This window comes from Onychomys torridus, chromosome 23 (genome assembly GCF_903995425.1).
Source record: "Onychomys torridus chromosome 23, mOncTor1.1, whole genome shotgun sequence".
In the NCBI taxonomy this organism is placed as follows: Eukaryota; Metazoa; Chordata; class Mammalia; order Rodentia; family Cricetidae; genus Onychomys; species Onychomys torridus.
In genome coordinates this window covers 59,650,935-59,669,769 of record NC_050465.1, presented here as the reverse complement: position 1 = coordinate 59,669,769, position 18,835 = coordinate 59,650,935, and the positions used below count along the sequence as shown (strand labels likewise).

The window sequence follows — 18,835 nt, the reverse complement described above, 5'->3', positions numbered from 1 at the left end:
ACGCCTTTGATCCCAGCACTAGGGAGGCAGATACAGGTGGATCTCTGAGTTTGAGGCTAGCCTGGTCTACAACACAAGTTCCAAGACAGCCAGGACTACACAGAGAGACCTTGTTGCAAAAATAAAAAATACAAATTAAAAAAAAAAAAAAAAGAAAGAATAATAACCCATTCTCCCTCTCCTTCCTCCTTTTCTGGAAGATGCAGCGCAGTGGTGTGGTTGTTTTAGAATCTTCTCCACTGCTTTTCAGGAGCTGCCAGGCCTCTGCTGAGTGTTGTTCATGGCAGCCTAAGGCCAGACTGAGGCCAGCCAATCGATAAGCCCTGCTGGGCAAGCAGGGGTGAGGGAGAGGAGAGCAGACTGAATGGACCAATTGATCTCTGGGGACAGCCCAGAGCATGTATGTCTACAGTCTGCAGCAAAGTAATCATCCATACTCAGAGCATACAGGCTCTGGGGAGGAGACACGGCTACCTGCTTTCTGGGGAGGCATAAAGCTAAGTAGTGATGGCCTCAGGCCTGATAATCTGTCTTCTGGGTCACGAAAGCAAGAGAAAAAAAACACCTTTTCACAAGGCTGCCATCATTGTTAAAGATGCTCCCAGAAACTAGAAGCACAAAGAATTGGAAGATGTTTCTCTGACCTCCCAGGCTCACGCTTCTTTGCACATTGCCTGGAGATTCTTCTGTCCCATCTGCACTATGACCCCTGTTTCTGGAAACACTCGCTTAGAGACACTATGCAAAAATGTGGCTTTGGGCCGGAGGCTGGGCAGGCCTTCCTCAGGTTCCTGCTTCCAGGCAGCACAAAGTCATGGATAGGAAAGGGCCATGCACACCACTGAAAAAGTAGACTAATATTTTGGGGAAGTTTTAATTTACTTCAATTAAAAATCCAGGGCAGCTCTGAGCCAAACCAAAGTAGGTGAGATGACTGTGTGAGGCTCTGAACAGGCCTGTCTGGGTCCTCTGCAGGTGCTACCAGAGGACAATTATTCCAGGAGCACCTCTCACTAGCCAGTACCAAGACTCAGCATTTCCCCTCACCCTCCCACCAGACCAGACAGGGCACTGCCTGGGAGAAATTATCCCTAAGAATTAGTCTCTTGGTTGAGCAGCTGAACTAACTATTCCTTTTTAGGGGAATGTGTACACAGGCATGTTCACGCACTGACATTTCTGTACAGGTACAGTACGTGGCTCTGTCAGTGACTTGGATCTAGGAGAATGTGTACACAGGCATGTAGACAGGCATTGACATTTCTGACAGGTGCATTGCGTGGCTGTTGGTGACTGACTTAGAGAGTCAGCAATCTTTTTATAGCAGGTCTTTATTTAAAATGTAAACTCTGGGGAGTGGGGAAGTTCACAATTTTCCCACAACTGGTGGTTCACACCATTAATCCCAGCACTTGGAAGGCAGAGGCAGGCAAATCTCTCTGAGTCCAGGCCAGCCTGGTCTACAAAGCAAGTTCCAGGCCAGCCAAGGTTACACAGTGAGACCCTGTCTCAAAAAGAGGCCCCACTCTTTATTTAACTGGCAGTGATCCCATGTGAAGCCACACGATGGGTCACAATCTGCTTGAGGACTGGGTGCATCCGGGTCTGCAGTCCTACTTTGCCAGAGCAGGACTGGAGACAGGTTTCATAGTGCAAACAAGGTTGCTGTCAGGAAGAGATTAGGGGATGGCAGGCAGGCTTTACAGGTGACATTTCTATGTGCCACTCATGACACCTGGCATGGAAACAACTTTACTGATACCTGAGAGAAAGTGCTGGAGAAATGTTTTCACTGACCACTGAGCCTGCTCTACTAGGCAGATCACCCAAGGGCCAGATCATTCCTCTTGTCCTCATTCTTAAGCTGTGGCCCATTTGGGGCCTCACTACCCAGTGGCTGACCGCTGGAGAGGTCTGTAGCCAGGAGAAGGGGCTTCTGCTGTGCACCTCCTACGTCAGGTCCAAGCTCAATGTAGATGTCTCATCGGTCGAGGTCCAGAGTCTCTTGGGTCACAGTCCGGAGCCCAATGGAGAACAACTCTTCCCAGGGCTCCCGGATCCAGGCCAAGAGGGCTGTCAGCTGCTCTCCACACACAACACGGAGTGCCCAGAAACTCTCCAGTCGAGACACCTGGGACGTCAAGCAGTTGGCAAGGGGAGACACAGGAGAAGACAAGCCAAGAGGCCCAGGGAAGTCCTGGGGAGGACTCGCCACCTTCCTTGGCTTTTAACGGCTTTCTCCCCCTCCCTCGTCTCCGTGACTGCACTAAAGGGCTGACTCTGAGCCCTGAAGACGCTCTAGTCAGGACTGACTGCAGCCTCTGGAGGGCTGCTGTTCATAGGCCCCTCTCCAACCTTCCACGCTCTCGAGTCAATTCCAACAACTGTGGAGGGTCACTTCCTGCCTCTAACCCTTGTGACCTGTGTGAGTTTGTCACATCTACGAGCCTTAGTTAGGTCAACTACTGCAGGGACAATAATGAATGGCGCCTCCTCCTCATGCTGGAGTTGTGAAGGTCAAACAGTTGGCATACAGAGGGCAGGCTGATCACATCAACTCACCCCAGCTAGGTGTTTCAGTCCAGGGCTCCCAGGCCAGGACATTCTCACTGCTGACTGCTGCTTTCTTACCCAAACCCAGGTCTTCACATCTGGACTCTGCACCCACTGCATGCCTGCCCCTCTCTCAGCACCATCAGGAACTAATACCCATCCTTTCTAGATGTATTTCCACACTGTACACACACACACACACACACACAGTACCTACCTCGTCATAGAAGATCAAGCGCAAGTCCAAAGGGCTTGTGCGATACAGCTGCACAGAGCTCAGACTGCTGAGTGGCTGCTGCTCCCTGACCTGCATGGAAGGGCCTGGCTCCGGAGGAGGGGCCTGCTCAGAGGCTTCCCCAGACACCACTGGAAGTGGGGATTCTGCCTGGGACCACGCAAGGTCTTCATCTAATAGGTATAGTGTGGACAGTGTCAGCAACAGGGACACAGGGCAGGTAGAGGAGCCTGCAGAGAGAGAGAGAGAGAGAGAGAGAGAGAGAGAGAGAGAGAGAGAGAGAGAGAGACCAGATGACGCCTAGAGTGAAAGGCTATGACAGGCCTAGATTCCCAGGACTCGAGTCCCAGCGCTGCCCTGGAGAAGAGGTAGGAGCACAGGATAGAGGAGGCCACACATCAGCACTATGCTTCCACAAACTCACTCCAGGGACCCCAACCACCAAAAGCCCTGAAGGCCTGTATTGAGGGGGCCACCACACCAGTCAACCCAATCAAGGGCCCATAGCCTCTTGACAGGGTGAGTGGCACACAGCCAGCCAATCTACCACTTTAGGAAGGCTGGATGCCAAAGCTAAGGTCTCGGAGAGCTGAAGCTCTGAGACCTCCTGACCCCACCGGGAGCCTGTCATGTTGGGTGTGCCTGCAAAGGTGAGGAGTCCAAATTCCAGAAACTGAGATTACTCCAGGGGTACTATAAAGACAACAGGCACAAGTCAGGGGTAATGTGGGGTACAGAAAGCAGCGAAGCATCTGCAGCACTGGCCTTACCTTCAGCCAGGAAGGCCCGAAGGTAGAAAAACTGGGGAGCCTCTGCGGAAGTATCTTGTCCCAGCAATGGCCTGTGGAGACCACAACAGACCCAGGAAGAGGCTCAGCCACGGCAGGATGGGCTTCAAGGAATGTGAGTAGGTGGGCAGGTGTGGGGATGAGCATGGGGCTGTGTCTGAAATCAGCAAGAGAAGGCGTGGACCCCACCGCCCCCTAACCTGCTGCTGACTCACCAGAGCCGATGCTGCGGGGTCACCTCCTCCTCCGTGAAACTGACGCAGTTCCTCTGGGTGCGAGGCAAAGACTGCAAGACACCTGGATGGACCAGCCAGAGACAGAAACCCTCAGGGGCTCTGCAGTCCTCTATCTCAGCCTCCCGACTCTGGCTAGTCTCTGTAATGTGGGACCTCAGAAACGTCTACTGTGGGGGCTGAGGGAGCAGGGAGTTCCATGACCTCAGTCGACCGGTGAGCATCCAACTGAGGAACAGGCCTGAGAGCTTGACCCCCAAGTCCATCCCTCCCAGCCTCTCCCTCACCAGTGAGCTCCTCAAGGAAGGCACGGCAATGCCTGGCATCTCGGGGCAGCAACACACAGCTGCCTGTCCCAGCTGCCCACTCTAGCCGAAGGCTCTGGCCTGCGAGGCCAAGCTCCATGCCACTCAGCTCCTGCAGAGGAATGGCCAGGGTGGGCTGGAGCCAGCTAGCAGGAGGCCCGCTGTGGAAAGAGCAGGATGACCAAGATTGAGAGGAGGGCAGGGTGGGGTTGGCAGGAGCTGATGCTGCCCCAGCTACACACCTGCCAACTCACCAAATGTCCCCTGTCACCTTCAACAGGTGAAGCCTGTGGTCAGACACAACCACAAGGCACAGGAACTCCCCCGTGTGGCCTGCTAACGCCACTGGCACCTAGGGAAGGGAGAACGGATGAGCAACCAGCAAATACAAGCAAGGAGACAGGTACCAGACTGCATCCCACCCACCGTTACTACTGTGATTGACAGCCTCTCATCACTCTGCTTTTGACCCCGCAGTCTGCCCTCCCACCAGCCCCAGGATCTCTCCCAGTGTCCTTGAGATGTTTCCAACCTATCCCCCACACTCAGCCAAGACTATCTGAAGTAACAAACTTGACCATCACTCCCCTGCTTCAAATCCTCTGGGTAGTCCCTGGATCCTATCCAAACTCCCTGGCAGACACAGCAGGTTGCTCCTGAACAGCTTACCCCTGCCTCCTAGACTTCCCGGAGAATACCTGCCTCTAACCCTATTCACTGGCTGTCCTGTCTTCCCCATGAGCCACTTTCTCTTGGGCCTCTGTACATTTATAGCTGCCTTCCCCTAGAAAGACACATGGATCCACTCAGACTGGGTTAGATGCCCCTCTAGGACCTTTCCCTGACTGTAGCAGCGTCACACGGCCTAACCCTGACTCTCTAAGACTGAAAACCAGACTGCCAGATGGACAAGAGGGAGTACTAGCATATATTTGTACTGACAAGAGGACCCATTTACCAAATGCCAGGTGCTGTGTTGTGCTGAGCGACAGACGTCAGCTCTCAGCCTCCGCTCTACGTCAAGGACAGGGACAACTGGGCCTCAAGTTTGCAGGAGTCAAACACCAAGTATCTGCTGCAGCTGAAACCCAAGCCCTCGACTTAATGCCCGTGGCCATGGGTCAGGGGGTGGCACAGACCTTGATACAGCACTGGAACTCCTCCTCAGAGTCACTGAACACCTCAACATCCAGGAAGAGCCGGAGTCGGTGGTCCACAGAGCGAAGACCAGAGCGTTCAGGAACTACGAGCAATCGACAGGCCGTCAGCCTGGCTCTGGGAGGCCACAGCTCCAGCTCCAACTTACCTTCCCCCCAGGCCCATCCCTCCCCAAAATACACCCCACCTTGTTTCACCATACTCACTTGGGCTGAGGCTCCAGCTGCTACGGCCATAGGCTATGGATGTCTGAGGTGGGGGGCCATCAGACCCGCTGGGATGGCCGCTGTGGTTAGCAAGGTCACAGACAGGGTCAGGGAACCCAGGGGGATCTGGTGGTTTGTCTCCCTGGGTCTGCTCTCTATTGGGGATTTCCCCAGACACAGCCAAGAGAACCACATGGTCGCTCCCACAGTTTGGACATACAACAGGAGATTCTGGAGGGAGGGAGGGAGGAAGGGAGGGACAGAGACCCTGTGAGCCTCCCCAGGGCACACCCCACCATGCTCATAATGCTCCCTGCCACCCTCCAGTCTACCTCAGCTCCAGTCATAGCCACCATTCCCAACATTCCACTCCCAATCCCGTCTCCAAGCATTGTCTCTAATCGCCCCCCCCCCCCATCCCAGTAAGGGCTAAGCTAGCCCGTGGCCAACAGCCTCCTAAAAATACATCCCACCTTCTAGTTCCCAGGCCCTGCTCTGGCCCCTCCCCCAGCCTTGGGTTAATCGAGCACTGCAGTGCCTCACTAGCTATTCCTGAAAAGCCAGAATCAGGAGCTAGGAAGATGTGGCTCAAACACGGGACCTCCCACACAGGCATGAGGATCTGAGTTCAGATCCCCGGGCCCCAGGAAAAGCAGCGTGGTGCCGTGTACTTGGGGGAGAGACAGGGCGATCCCTGGAGCTCACTGGCCAGGCAGTCTAGTCAAATCATGAGCTCCAGGTTCAGTGACAGACTGACTATCCCAAGAAATAAGGTAGAGTGTGACTGGGAAAGACTCCCAATGTCAATCTCTGGCCTCCACATGAACACACATACTTGTGCACACAGCTATATGAACACATACATACAACATGCACACACACACACACACACACAATAATTATAATGATAACAACAAAGACAAAAGCAACAGATTGGGGAAGGCAAGAAGGTCCCTCAGGCCAGTTGGGTCTAAATCCCAGATTCATTAACTAACAGATGGATAACCGTGGACCAGTCACCTGCGCTCTCAGCCTGACTACTACTATCTATAAGATGAGAATGAAAATCATGTCTGCCTCAAGAGTTGGCAGGATGGGTGAGTGGATGGAGGTAAAGAGTGAAGGATGTGGATGAACAATGAGGAGAGAGATACTGAGTGGCTACAACATTCTAGGTATGGGCTAGCCCCCACATCAATATTATCATGTGGCAGCCCCATCAAAACTTTCCATATCCATTTTGCAAATAAGAAAGAAAAAAATAAACAACTTACACACCCTGTCCATAGTTATATGGTTGGCGGTAATAACAGAAGCTACCATGTATGAAGGACCTTTGTTTTATGTCAGGGGCCATGCTCGGTGCTTTATTATCACATTCAAATCTCACAAGAAAGCTGGGCAAGGCAGCACACACATGTAATGCCAGCCTTTAAGAGTCTGAGGCAGGGGGACTATCGCAAATCCAAGGCCGGCTTCAGCTACACAGGAGTTTGAGGCCAGCCTAGCTATATGAAACATCAAAATCTTTAAGAGAGAGATTCCACCACAGGAGGGCTGCAGAAGCTACAGGAGCTATGGAGGACAGCCAGGGTCCAGAAAGGGCTGTGATATTCCCCTGCACATCTGTAGCTCGGCCTGCTGAGCCTGCTAGGGCGGCTCAGCAGGCAATGACACAGGAGTATGTTTCTGGAAAAAAATAACTTAGTCCTGTTGTGTCTGCTGCCAAGAAGCATGGCTGATAAAAACTGCATCCCCATAGCTGTTATCCAAAGTTTCCCTCCGTCTTCAAAGCTCTTACTGTTTGACGGGCCTACAGTGGAGCAATCCCCAAGATCAGACTATAAAGAGATGCCACGAGATGCTGCATCCTCCCCAGCAGCTTTCGAGGTCAGTCAGGGAAGGACAACTTGTGCCAACCCCCAAAGCTGCTCACTTAACAGCCACTGCACAGAGGGTTCATGGGAGCCCGGCACTGCCCAGGGGGCTCACGGGAGCCCGGCACTGCACAGGGGGCTCATGGGAGCCTGGCACTGCACTGAGGACTCATTAGGCTTCATGCCACTCCTGAAATGTTACCCCCAAACAACCAAAAGGCGTCAAGTTATGAAAAAATAATGAGTGTGGCCAGACACACCCACACAGCAGCACTCCCGACTCTGACAGGACCGTTTCTGCTCTCCAACGCAGCAGGCAGGCAGTTGCATTTCTGCCCACTGCCAACAGTTGCCCCCAGTCCCCTAAGGCCCTGTTCCCTGGGGCTCCCTCTGCACATCCCTCTCAGAGACACCTCCCCTGCTATGTGGGTAGGGAGACCAAGGGCACAGCTGGTACCTGGATTTTGGAACAGAGGCTTCCAGCCTTCCTCACTCTCCAGTCCCAACCTGGGCTCCTCTGGCTTGAACTCACAGCTGCAACGCAGACACTGGAATCTGGGCCCCCCAGGCTGCTGCTCTTTCGCACTGGTGAATGGGGCCAGCACAGCAAGTAGCTCCTGAAAGGGGGTGGGTCAGAAGGCAGCCGGCTGTGAGCAGGCAGACGCAAGGTGGAATTGCCCAGCAGACCTGGAACCCTGCAGCCCGGACCTGCTCCCCCACTTCCCGCACCGGCCTCCGGATCTTATCACCTGGATGGCCTCATGGGCCTCTGGCTCCAGCACTGCATAGCGACGCAACTGCCGATCAGGACGAATGTAGGCAAAGCGCAGAGCAAGAACAGGAGCCCCAGGGGGTGGACCCGAGCCCTGTGCGGAATAAAGACCACTCAGCAGCGTTCAGGTCTCCGGGAGCATGGAGGAAAACAGTGACTGGGCTCCACAACGCTGGTGCTGACACCAAGCCCTTACGTCGCATGCATTCTTTAGCCCACCCTCCCAATCCTCATGCAACAGCCCTTCACACACCCAGAGCACGCCTTGGCTCCAAGTACTCCGGAGGGAAGTGGAAAACACCCAGCCCAGTGCCTGGCACACGAGAGCCCACAGGTTGTCAAAGATGAGTGTGGGGCCCACGACCCACCTCAGGCACCCGTGCTCTTGGAATCCCGGGCTCTGGCTCTAGCTCGGCTGCCATCAGGCTCTGTAGCTCTAGCCGCTCCAGAGTCCGAGCTGCTCGTAGCTCCACCTCAGACAAGTGGGCAGAAGTGACGCGGAGAAAGCATTCCTTGCCCTGCACCCCCTCAAGCCCCTGCAGGGGACACACCAGCATGGGGCGACAGAGCTCTGCTGCAGAGAGGCCAAGAGAGAACCGGAGTGAAGAAGGGTCCAGATCCTCTGCTATCCCATGGGAGGCCTTCTACCCAGCCTGGCCTCTCCACAGTCCTTCTGATATCTCAATACCACTTGTCTCCACATCCCCGACGGCCACAGGGCCCCTCACCTTCCACTTCCTTCTGCTCCTGCTCCTCTTCCTCCTCCAGGTCCTCTCTCGACCCCTCTTCTTTATCTCTCTCTTCCCTCTCCTCTTCGTGAGGCTCTGGTTCCACCCTGCCCTCCTCTGACACCTTCTGTGGTGATTCCTTAGTGTCTTCCGCTCCCCCAGTGGCTGGAGGGCTGCATGTAGTCTCCAGGCTCTGGGCATCCACAAGAGGGCTGCTAAGGGCGGGAATCTTGGTGGTGGCAAGAGGGGGGCTCCCCGCAGTCTCCAGGTGGCTCCTGTACTGCAGCCAGTCACAGCCAAACCGCTCTCGGAAGCTGTTCAGCAGCTCCAGTTCCCGGTGCTGTTGCACAAACCATCCTGGGATGGAGAAGGACATGGAGCTGAGGCTCTACCCGGACGCTGGGTGACCCCAGCCTCTTTCGACAGCCACTCCTCTACAGGCCTCCCCTCCACAGCTATGTCCTCAGGTGTGCCCCAAGGAACTCTGTGATGATAAGCAATCCAGAACCACACACACCAAACAAAACTTGTGGAGGTTCATAAAACATGGCCACACATCTAAGACCCTGAGATGCCTCGTAGGAAAAAAGCCTGTTCCACTTTGTTTATACATACTTCCTGAATGGTTCTGGCCATAACATCTCTTTATCCTACCATCTTTAGCACCCTCTGAAATCTGTGTTCCTCAGGAGAATGCTGCCTGGAAGCAGGCCCTTCTCTTTGGCCTACACTAAAAAGACAGCGGACTGAGGGGCCCTCCACAATAACCCAAGCCACCCCCAAATCAAGTTTCTCCTACGACATCTACAAGGCAACATCAAGATTAGAGAGAGCTGAAGGAAGGGGAAAGGGAGTGAGCAGGGAGGGTCCACTTACCAGCTGGGGAGGGATCCAGAGTTCGGAGCTCTGGGTCTGTGTCACTGGGTTCAGAGATGCTAGCCCGCCTCACGCGGACTCGGCTCTAGTTTGGACAGACAGATGGGGTTCTATGAAGGCCAGAGCCTTTAGCCTGGCCATCCACGGCCACTACCTAAACTATCAGAAAGTGCCAAGTACTAACAAGGACAAGGCCTTTCCAAGTACTGTGGCTAGCCTCCCAAGCACCCACACTGCCAGTAGAGAGACCACCCCAGCCCAGGCACAAACCAGAAGAAGATGCCGCTCACCTTCACCTTACGAAACGGGGCCTGGGCCACAATGCCCCCCGAGGAGAGGCTATCACTCAGCTCAGGGCCACCCGAGGTCTCGGTGGCACTCCCCGCCGGCAAGGACGGAGGTTGGGCCATGGGACCAAGCCCTGAAGACTCTGAAGCCTGGTGTGTGACAAGAGGAAGGAGGTCAGAACCAAGGGAGCACCTCTGCCTGCCTGAACTAACCAGGAGAGGACTCTACTTTCCACTGACCAGGAAAACCTTTCCTACCCTGTGTCCCGAGCTACTGCCCTTCCTCCGTGCCATCCCGTGAGTCCTCCCTCATCCCACCCCCACCAGACTAACCTGAAGATCCTCCAGCGACAAAGCCTCGCCATCAAGCAAGAACTGTGTGAGAGAAAGCAGACAGCAGTGCCTGAGACAGAGCACAGCCAAGGATCCCTCCAGGTATTCACAGCGTCACAGGGTGACTAGGTCTTTGCCTCTTACTCAGGGATGGCAAGGGGGTACAGTCGAAGGACAGACACCAGGAAACCACTCACGCCATGAGCAGCATCTCTGGCCCGAGGTGACAGGTACTGAGCAGTGGACGCACGGTGTGCAGGGTGGAACCACAAGGGGTTGCCTTCCAGACAGAGCTGAAGGGCAGAAGAGAGGACTGAGTGAGCCGGAGATCCTCCCAGGCCTGAAGGCGGCTCCCAGGCCTGAAGGCGGCTCCCAGGCCTGAAGGCGGCTCCCAGGCCTGAAGGCGCGCAGGTCTCACCTTACGCAGCTCAGCCAGCAGCCACAGTGGTGACAGCTCCGAGTGTCCCTCTAGAAGGTTATAGGCCACATCGAGGTGCCGCAGGTTCCTCAGCTGCTCCAGGCCTAGGGCAGAGGAGAGAAGGAAGAGGCCTTGTGGAGGCATGCTGGGGACAAGAGAGTGTGGGTGTCTGGATGCTGAGGACAGAGGTAGGAGAAGGACAAATCTTTGCACCAAAGTCCTACCTCTAAGTCCTCAGGAGGCTCTATATCAGCGGTTCTCAACCTGTAGGTCGCGACCCCTTTGGAGGTCGCCTATCAGATATTTCCATTATGATTCATAACAGTAACAAAATTACAGTTGTAAAGCAGCAATGAAATAATTTTATGGTTGGGGGTCACTGCAACATGAGGAACTGTATTGGGTCACAGTGTTGGGAAGGTTGAGAACTCCTGCTCTAATTGTAGGTGGTCTATAAGCCAACCTGAGCCACACCCATCCAATTCCCTTCCAGATTGACCCCACCCTACACGCACTTCCTGCTTACCCTGAAGGCTCCGAAGCTCATTGGCTCGTAGAATCAAAATCCCCAGGGCAGCCCCTGAAGGCCCGACTCTGGGCACCAAGTGCAGGTGGTTATAGGAGATGTCCAAATGGTACAGCTCGGATAAATCCTGGCAGTGGGTGAGGAGACAAAGGTTCTCAACTTGATGAAGCTTTAGGCAGGGTCCTCTGGGCCATCTTCTCAAATCTACCTTGGCCTACAGAAACTGCAGACACAACACAAGCGATCTCCTCCACCCTGCACTGAAAGAACTGCACAGACACTAGCATGTTCCTAACAGTTCCAGGCTACACCCCAATGGTGACTCCGACCTACCAAGTTCCCACCAAGGAGAGGACAAGGCTCTGAGGCACACTCAGAGCAACCAAAGGGATCCTGTTTGTTTCAGCCACCACCTGAAGACAGAGCCAGTCTCTGAGGGACAAATGGGACCTAGCCAGTCAGTGCAGTCAGTGAGACAACGCAGATGCACTTCCTGTGGACCCACAGCCACTTCCCAACTTGTAAATTCCCAGTTCTCTGGTGTGCAGATGACCCCATGCCCTTCCCTACCCCTTCATTCTCCATTCAGTCACTTTGAACCCTCTTCCCTATTTTGAGAGTTTAGTTCTCATTCAAGTATGTCCTTACCACTTTAACAAGTACTCAGCATTATTATATTATTATATTATTATTATTGTTGTTGTTATTATTATTATTATTATTATTATTATTATTATTATTATCGTTTTTCGAAACAGGTTTCTCTGTGTAGTCCTGGCTGTCCTGGAACTCACTCTGTAGCCCAGGCTGACCTCAAACTCAGAGACCTACCTGCTTCTGCCTCCCGAGTGCTGGGATTAAAAGCGTGTGCTACCACCGCCTAGCAGCCTTATTTATTTTTAATGGAGGACAGAAAGGATACAGGGAAAAGATTTGTCATCGTCACAATCTACCACTTCCGAGCCATACACTCGGCTAAGTAACATAGGGTACTCTTTACAAGAACTCCTGTGAGTTCCACTTGGCAGTGAACAAACCAAGAAGCTGATGATTTGCCCCACGTCATCCAGGTAGCCCAAGCAGAGGTCACAATTGCCTTGGATGCTAGAGGGGAGACCCACACACAGTCCTGACTCTCAGGATGTGGCTCCACCTAGGGCCGAGAGCAATGTGGAGTAGAAGCTAATCTGAGAATGAGTGAGAGCAGAGCCAGCCAAGGCCCAAGCCCATCGACTCACACTTACCATCAGGAAGCCTTTGCAGTCCTGGATATGATTGTGACTCAGGTTGAGGAAGCGAAGAGCTGACAGGAGACGCTGAAGGGACGGGGAAAAAGAGGCACACAAAGGTTCTTCACCCAAGGACACCTGTCTGGAATTCCTCCCAAAGGACCATCCTTCCCCTGGGGGAGGGGCACTCACCAGGGAGCTGTCTAAGTTGGTGAGTGCATTGTAGCTGAAGTCGGCAGAAAGCAAAGCAAGCCAGGGAAGGGCAGAGCAGAGGTCGCCACCGCAGGCCGACAAGAGCTCCTGGGTAGGAGATAGGCACATCTGCTACTTCATTCTCAACCTCCTCCCGACTCATGCTCTATCATCCAGTCCATCATTCATATATAACAGGGTCTACCCGGAGACTCAACCTCCTCCCCACACATGCTATATCATCCAGTCCATCATTCATATATACCAGTCTATCATTCATATATAACAGGGTCTACTGGAGACTCAACCTCCTCCCCACACATGCTCTATCATCCAGTCCATCATTCATATATACCAGTCTATCATTCATATATAACAGGGTCTACCTGGAGACTCAACCTCCTCCCCACACATGCTCTATCATCCAGTCCATCATTCATAAATACCAGTCTATCATTCATATATACCAGGGTCTACCTGGAGACTCAACCTCCTCCCCACACATGCTCTATCATCCAGTCCATCATTCATATATACCAGTCTATCATTCATATATAACAGGGTCTACCTGGAGACTCAACCTCCTCCCCACACATGCTCTATCATCCAGTCCATCATTCATAAATACCAGTCTATCATTCATATATACCAGGGTCTACCTGGAGACTCAACCTCCTCCCCACACATGCTCTATCATCCAGTCCATCATTCATATATACCAGGGTCTACCTGGAGACTCAACCTCCTCCCCACACATGCTCTATCATCCAGTCCATCATTCATATATACCAGGGTCTACCTGGAGACTCAACCTCCTCCCCACACATGCTCTATCATCCAGTCTATCATTCATATATACCAGGGTCTACCTGGAGACTCAACCTCCTCCCCACACATGCTCTATCATCCAGTCCATCATTCATATATACCAGGGTCTACCTGGAGATGCAGCTTTGAGAAAAGCTCAAGTCACTGTCCCTAATGAGTAGACTATGGGGACCACAGGGAGACAGACACTAGACGATTATACAGCTTGGTATGACTGTACATACAGACAGGTGTAGACTGCTGTGGGGTCACAAAGGACAGAGGGAGGGAGAAAACGGGAAAACCACAAAGCTTGGTCTTCTGTGTTTCTCAGGACAAGGCACCAGGGTCCACCATTCACCCTCCTTACCTCTAGTGCCTGGATGCTCCTGCTACAAACCAGAGACTCTAGCTGTGAGTAGATGCTACGGAGGCCATGCAGGCTCTGGATGGGGACTCCTCGAAGCTGGTGCAAGAGAAGAAAGGGAATGAGGTAAGCAAAGCTTCAAAGAAGACAAAGGCCTCGTCTCCACCTTTTCTGATGGGAAGGAGGGAAAGAATGGCAAAGTGCAGCCATGGTTTAGGGAAGTGTTAATGGAAAAGACACTACTGACAAGCCATGGCACATTCACCCATGACCTCCCACCAAAAGAGGCCATCTCTCCATCCTCACACCCAAGAGGCTGCTTTGCACTAGGTTCTGCCCACCCCATATGCTCCAATACTCCCTCACCTCCAGCTGCCGAAGGGACTTGAAGGGGAAAATCTTGATGGGCCCTGGAAGGCCAACACCAGGGATGTGGACCAGCTGAAAAAGGAACACTCAGGTTACTGAGGCATGGCAGTCTCCCTTCATCAGCACCATTTTCTCAACACCACCACCCACGCCTTCTCACACTCTATTCATCCCTGGCCTCCATCATTCCCTAAGGCTCTCTGAATATCCTGTCCCCTTGCCCCTCTTAGGACCTTGAGTGAAAGCGTTTTCTGCAGCACATCGAAGAGGAATTGAAGCTGCAGGATGATGGGTGAGTCGGCAGGATGGGAGGGAAGAGCCACAAAGCCCGTCTGGCCAGGGCCCCATGGCCCCAGGTACAGTTCAAACACTCTGTTCAGTTGCTGCAGGGTGCCTGTTACCAGGCTCAGTGTGCTACAGCCGGAGAGAACTGCGTCCCCTGCAGGAAGAAGGGCGGACAGGAAGGAGGAGAAAATGAAAATGAAAAGGGACCCTGAAATACACCCACTCGCATCCGTATTGAAGATATTCCACTGCAAGATCAAACTTTCTACCCCTTCCCTGCTCAGAAGTCTTCTATAGCTCCCCATCTTAAAAACAATCAGACGCCGGGTGGTGGTAGTGCACGCCTGTAATCCCAGCACTAGGGAGGCAGAGCCAGGTGGATCTTTGTGAGTTTGAGGCCAGCCTGGGCTACAGAGTGAGTTCCAGGACAGGTACCAAAACTACATGGAAAAAGCCTGTCTTGAAAAAAACAAACAAACAAACAAACAATCAGAAAAACAACAACAACAAAACCTAGCTTTTCACCAGGACACAAGAAACTGCTTCACTACAAGACTCTAAGGGACTTTTTCAACTCAAAAGAGCCAAGGCTACTTACAGTGTTGGAAATACAGCTCACCTGATCCCCAGCCCTCTCATTTTGATACATCCCCTTTTACTGCCAAGTTGAAGACCCACCTCACCCAGACAGCCTTCTCTGTACTACCTGGGGGCGGGGGAGAGGGGGGGCTGGGGAGATGGCCCTGTCAGCAAAGCATTTGCTGAGAAAGCATGGAAATCTGTCTCTGACCCCCTCCATCCACCTGAGGGCACAAGGAATAGGAAGACCCCCTAGCCAGCCTCCTTAATCAGCAAGCCCCAGATATCAGTGAGAGACCCTGTCGCAAAGAACAAGGTAGACAGCCCCTGAAGAATGACACCCCTGACTGCCCTCTGGCCTTGACACAAGGGTGCCCCCCCCAAAAAAAATAAAAGTATTTGAAGATGTAACGCCACTGAGCTTCCACACTGCAATCAAATCACTCACTTTTATACAAAGGCTGGCTGTATGTTGATCTTTCTTTCTTTTCCTGGTTTCAAGAATGGCATGCACATTTATAGGAATTCTCAAACAATACTGAAATGCATGCCACTGCCCATCGCAGCACTGGATAGTTCCATAAAGCTGCCCCACCTAGAGAGACTATTAGTCCTGTGAGGACGTCTTTCAGGCACTTTCCCACTCATCACTCCATCTGGAGAGTACAGTTACAAGCTAGCTGTGGAGAAGTGTTTTAAAATATATTCAAAAACCAGGCGAGGTGGTGGTGGTGCAGACCTATAGATTCCAGAACTTGGGAGGCAAGGCAGGTGAGTTTCTATGAATTCCAGACCATTGCTACATAATGAGACCTTGTCTCCAAAATGAGAAAGAGAGAAAGAGAGAGAGAGAGAGAGAGAGAGAGAGAGAGAATAAAAATCAAGAAGTCAAAGAATATTGCAGAAGTCAGGTGTAGTGTCACACATCTATAATTCCAGCTTTCCCCAATGTTTATATTCCTATAATTAATTATAGCACAATTATCAAAACCAGAAAATTGGTGTTGATATAATGGAGTATTCAGTTCTATGCTGTGTATATGATGACAACCACCACCATAATCAAGACGCAAAAAAGTATTCCAGCCAGCCCCATAATGATTTTCATGCACTCTATGATTCCTAGCCCAGGAGCCATGTCAGATTTTTGCAGAATAATAGATCTTACAATCTTGCATAAAGATTTCCTATGAACTAGACACTGAACTGAGTATAGACAGGACATGATTCAAGGAGTCCCTCAGAAGCACAGAAAAGGCACGGCATGGGAGTAATTATTGATATAAACCAGAAAATTAAATTGCTATCAAGAGACTTCTCAGTCCCATCATGGGAGTGTTGCAATAGAGGGCACTGATGTTAATGAGGTAACACATGCCAAATGACTCTGCTGCCTCATCTAAATCTCAACAGTATTTCCCCAAAAGAGCTATTAACCTCACCTCACAGATAGGAAAACTGAGGCTCCAAGAGGAATCTCTCCTTTTTGTGTGTGATATTAGGGGGTTGAAATCAGTTTTATACATGCTAAGCACAGGCTCTGCTACTGAACTATATCCCAGCCCTCAGAAAATTATCTTGATTGTGATCATCCAGCTGATAACTAATACATCTTTGATATCAAGTCAAAGCCCGTTTCTAAAACTGATGCCAACCATGTAACAAACAACACTGTGAGCTTCCCCAGGCCCAAACACCAAGGGAAACAATCATAGTAACACTATCTCTTTTGAACATATATTATGTATGTACACACTGCACTAAGTAAGGTAACTAAAATGCTGATATCGTTAAGTACAATCACTATGATAACCTACCTGCGAAAAATACCGAGGCTCTAACACCCTATCCAAGTCTGAAAGCGGGTTAGGACTAACCTATGTGGGTCTCACTCCAAATTTTAGGTGTTTAAGGTGCTATACTTAGTGGCTTTCTATATACGTGATTATGTTCTTGCTCGAAGTGTTTAGTCCAGTAATGATCCTTTCCCTTTGCAGAGGTAAGTGGTACTAGCAATGCCTAGAGTTTAGACTGTCAAAGACAGGACTGTAAGCAACGCGTCCCAAGGAACACACCCCGGAAAAAAAGAAAGTAAAGAGAAGACTCTAACACCTCGTGACCCCGCCGGCAGTGACTCAGTGACTCCGGCGTTTCTGGAAGGTATGGAACACACACCCACAACCTCCACTTCAGATAAGCCGGAAGTCCACTTACCCGAGTCCCGCAACAGCCCCGCGAGCTTCCACACTACTGAGTCCCTCGGCGCGGTCGTCATAGCCACAGGGACGCTGGGGGCGGAGCCTGGTAAAAGGGGAAGCGGAAGAGCCTCAGGTGGGCGGTGGCGACAAAAGCTCAGAGCTTTTGCGCAAATGGAGGCGTCGCGTAATGGGAAAAGCAAGGGTCAGCTATAAAGAACGTCCTCTCGGACCCCCTTTCCAAGAACACAGGGCCTCGGGAGCCCATAGACTCACGCAATCGGCACTCCAACCTTTGCTGCCGGACTCCTTAAGGACGGGAAGTCCCGCCCCGGAAGGCAGAAGAACTACCGGAAAGCCCGCCTTCGTTACCGGAAGCCACGCCCTGGGTGGGCTGATGTGTCCGCCGGGACTAGAGGATACAGGACTGAACCCCGAGCGGGGCCCCAGGCTCCAGCTTGGCTCTGGGCGGCTCCTTCGGCGGAGGGGGAAATCTGACTCCATGTTTGCACACAGGGCGGGGAACCAAGTTTGGAAAAATGGGATTTTTTTTTTTTTTTTTTAGTAGGAAAAATACCTCATCCAAAACAAATACTGATTTTCCAGTTAAACAGCCCTGTCCTCCTTGTGAAGCTCTTCAGTTATCAGCCAGGAAGGGCTGAGGCCGGCCGGGAGGCCCCCTTCTCGAATCCCCTCTGCTGTCGTAGTTCTCAATCTCAGACTTATCTATTTTTCCTGAAGGTTTAGCACACTGTCAAATTAGCCCCTAGTCTGATCTCAGCGCTCTGGAGGCAGAGGCAGGTGGAGTTCAATGAGTTCGAGGCCGTCCTGGTGTACATAGTGAGACCCTGTCTCAAAAACAAAAATTAGCCACTGGTTATGAGCCACCTGAACCTGGTTCTTTTTTTTTTTTTTTTTAAATGTGCGTGTGTGTGTGTGTGTGTGTGTGTGTGTGTGTGTGTGTGTTTACAGCTCAGCACACCCAAAACAAAAACTAGTTTTCCTAGGTTTGAAAATAAGAAAATATATTCACAGAGGTTAGGTTATTTACCTGGGAGGTCATTCAATGAGTAACAAAAGCAAGACTTAAGTTTTCTAGTGTCCAAATTGCCATTGTAGCTTTTAACCTGGTTCCTGGTCTGGCAGTTGACATCAATTGCTGGACTACATTAGAAAAAAATTCTTTAGACGGAATAACTAGGGCTTGGAAGGGGAATGTCTTTTATGAAGCACCCCTTTCCACTACAAGGAAGTTAAAATGAATTGTAGGACTGAAGAGGGCCTCAGTGATTAAGTGGTTGTTCTTCCAGAGGACCCAGATTCAATTCCCAGCACCTACATGGCAACCCACGGGCATCTGTAACTCCAGTTCCAGGGGGTCCAACACCCTCTGACCTCCATGGGTACTACGTGTACATGGTGTGATTAGAGTCAGCCATCTTTACCTCAAGTTGTCAAATTTGGGGCTAGAGGTATAGCTCAGTGGTAGAGGGCTTCTCTGGCATTCAGAAACTTCC

General features: G+C 51.7%; 1 protein-coding gene across 2 annotated transcripts; it reads right to left on the bottom strand.

The window, feature by feature from the left end:
- Nucleotides 1–1,509: 1,509 nt before the first annotated feature.
- LOC118573306 (serine/threonine kinase 11 interacting protein) lies at nucleotides 1,510–17,647 on the bottom strand. Of its 2 annotated transcripts, XM_036173588.1 has the most exons (25): nucleotides 17,595–17,647; nucleotides 17,338–17,424; nucleotides 14,493–14,698; nucleotides 14,257–14,331; nucleotides 13,894–13,989; nucleotides 12,717–12,824; nucleotides 12,540–12,611; nucleotides 11,296–11,422; nucleotides 10,770–10,873; nucleotides 10,549–10,644; nucleotides 10,352–10,393; nucleotides 10,022–10,168; nucleotides 9,732–9,816; nucleotides 8,856–9,212; nucleotides 8,496–8,701; nucleotides 8,105–8,221; nucleotides 7,813–7,972; nucleotides 5,479–5,709; nucleotides 5,254–5,357; nucleotides 4,369–4,466; nucleotides 4,097–4,275; nucleotides 3,792–3,873; nucleotides 3,559–3,629; nucleotides 2,771–3,018; nucleotides 1,510–2,131 (listed from the first exon to the last, which is right to left on the bottom strand). In XM_036173588.1, the coding sequence occupies exons 2-25, from the start codon at nucleotides 17,396–17,398 to the stop codon at nucleotides 1,982–1,984; spliced, it is 3,222 nt and encodes a 1,073-aa protein (XP_036029481.1). In that variant the 5' UTR covers nucleotides 17,399–17,424; nucleotides 17,595–17,647; the 3' UTR covers nucleotides 1,510–1,981. The 2 variants fall into 2 exon arrangements, with proteins under 2 accessions (XP_036029481.1, XP_036029482.1); XM_036173589.1 differs by having other exon boundaries at nucleotides 17,338–17,639.
- Between the last annotated feature and the right edge of the window lie 1,188 nt (nucleotides 17,648–18,835).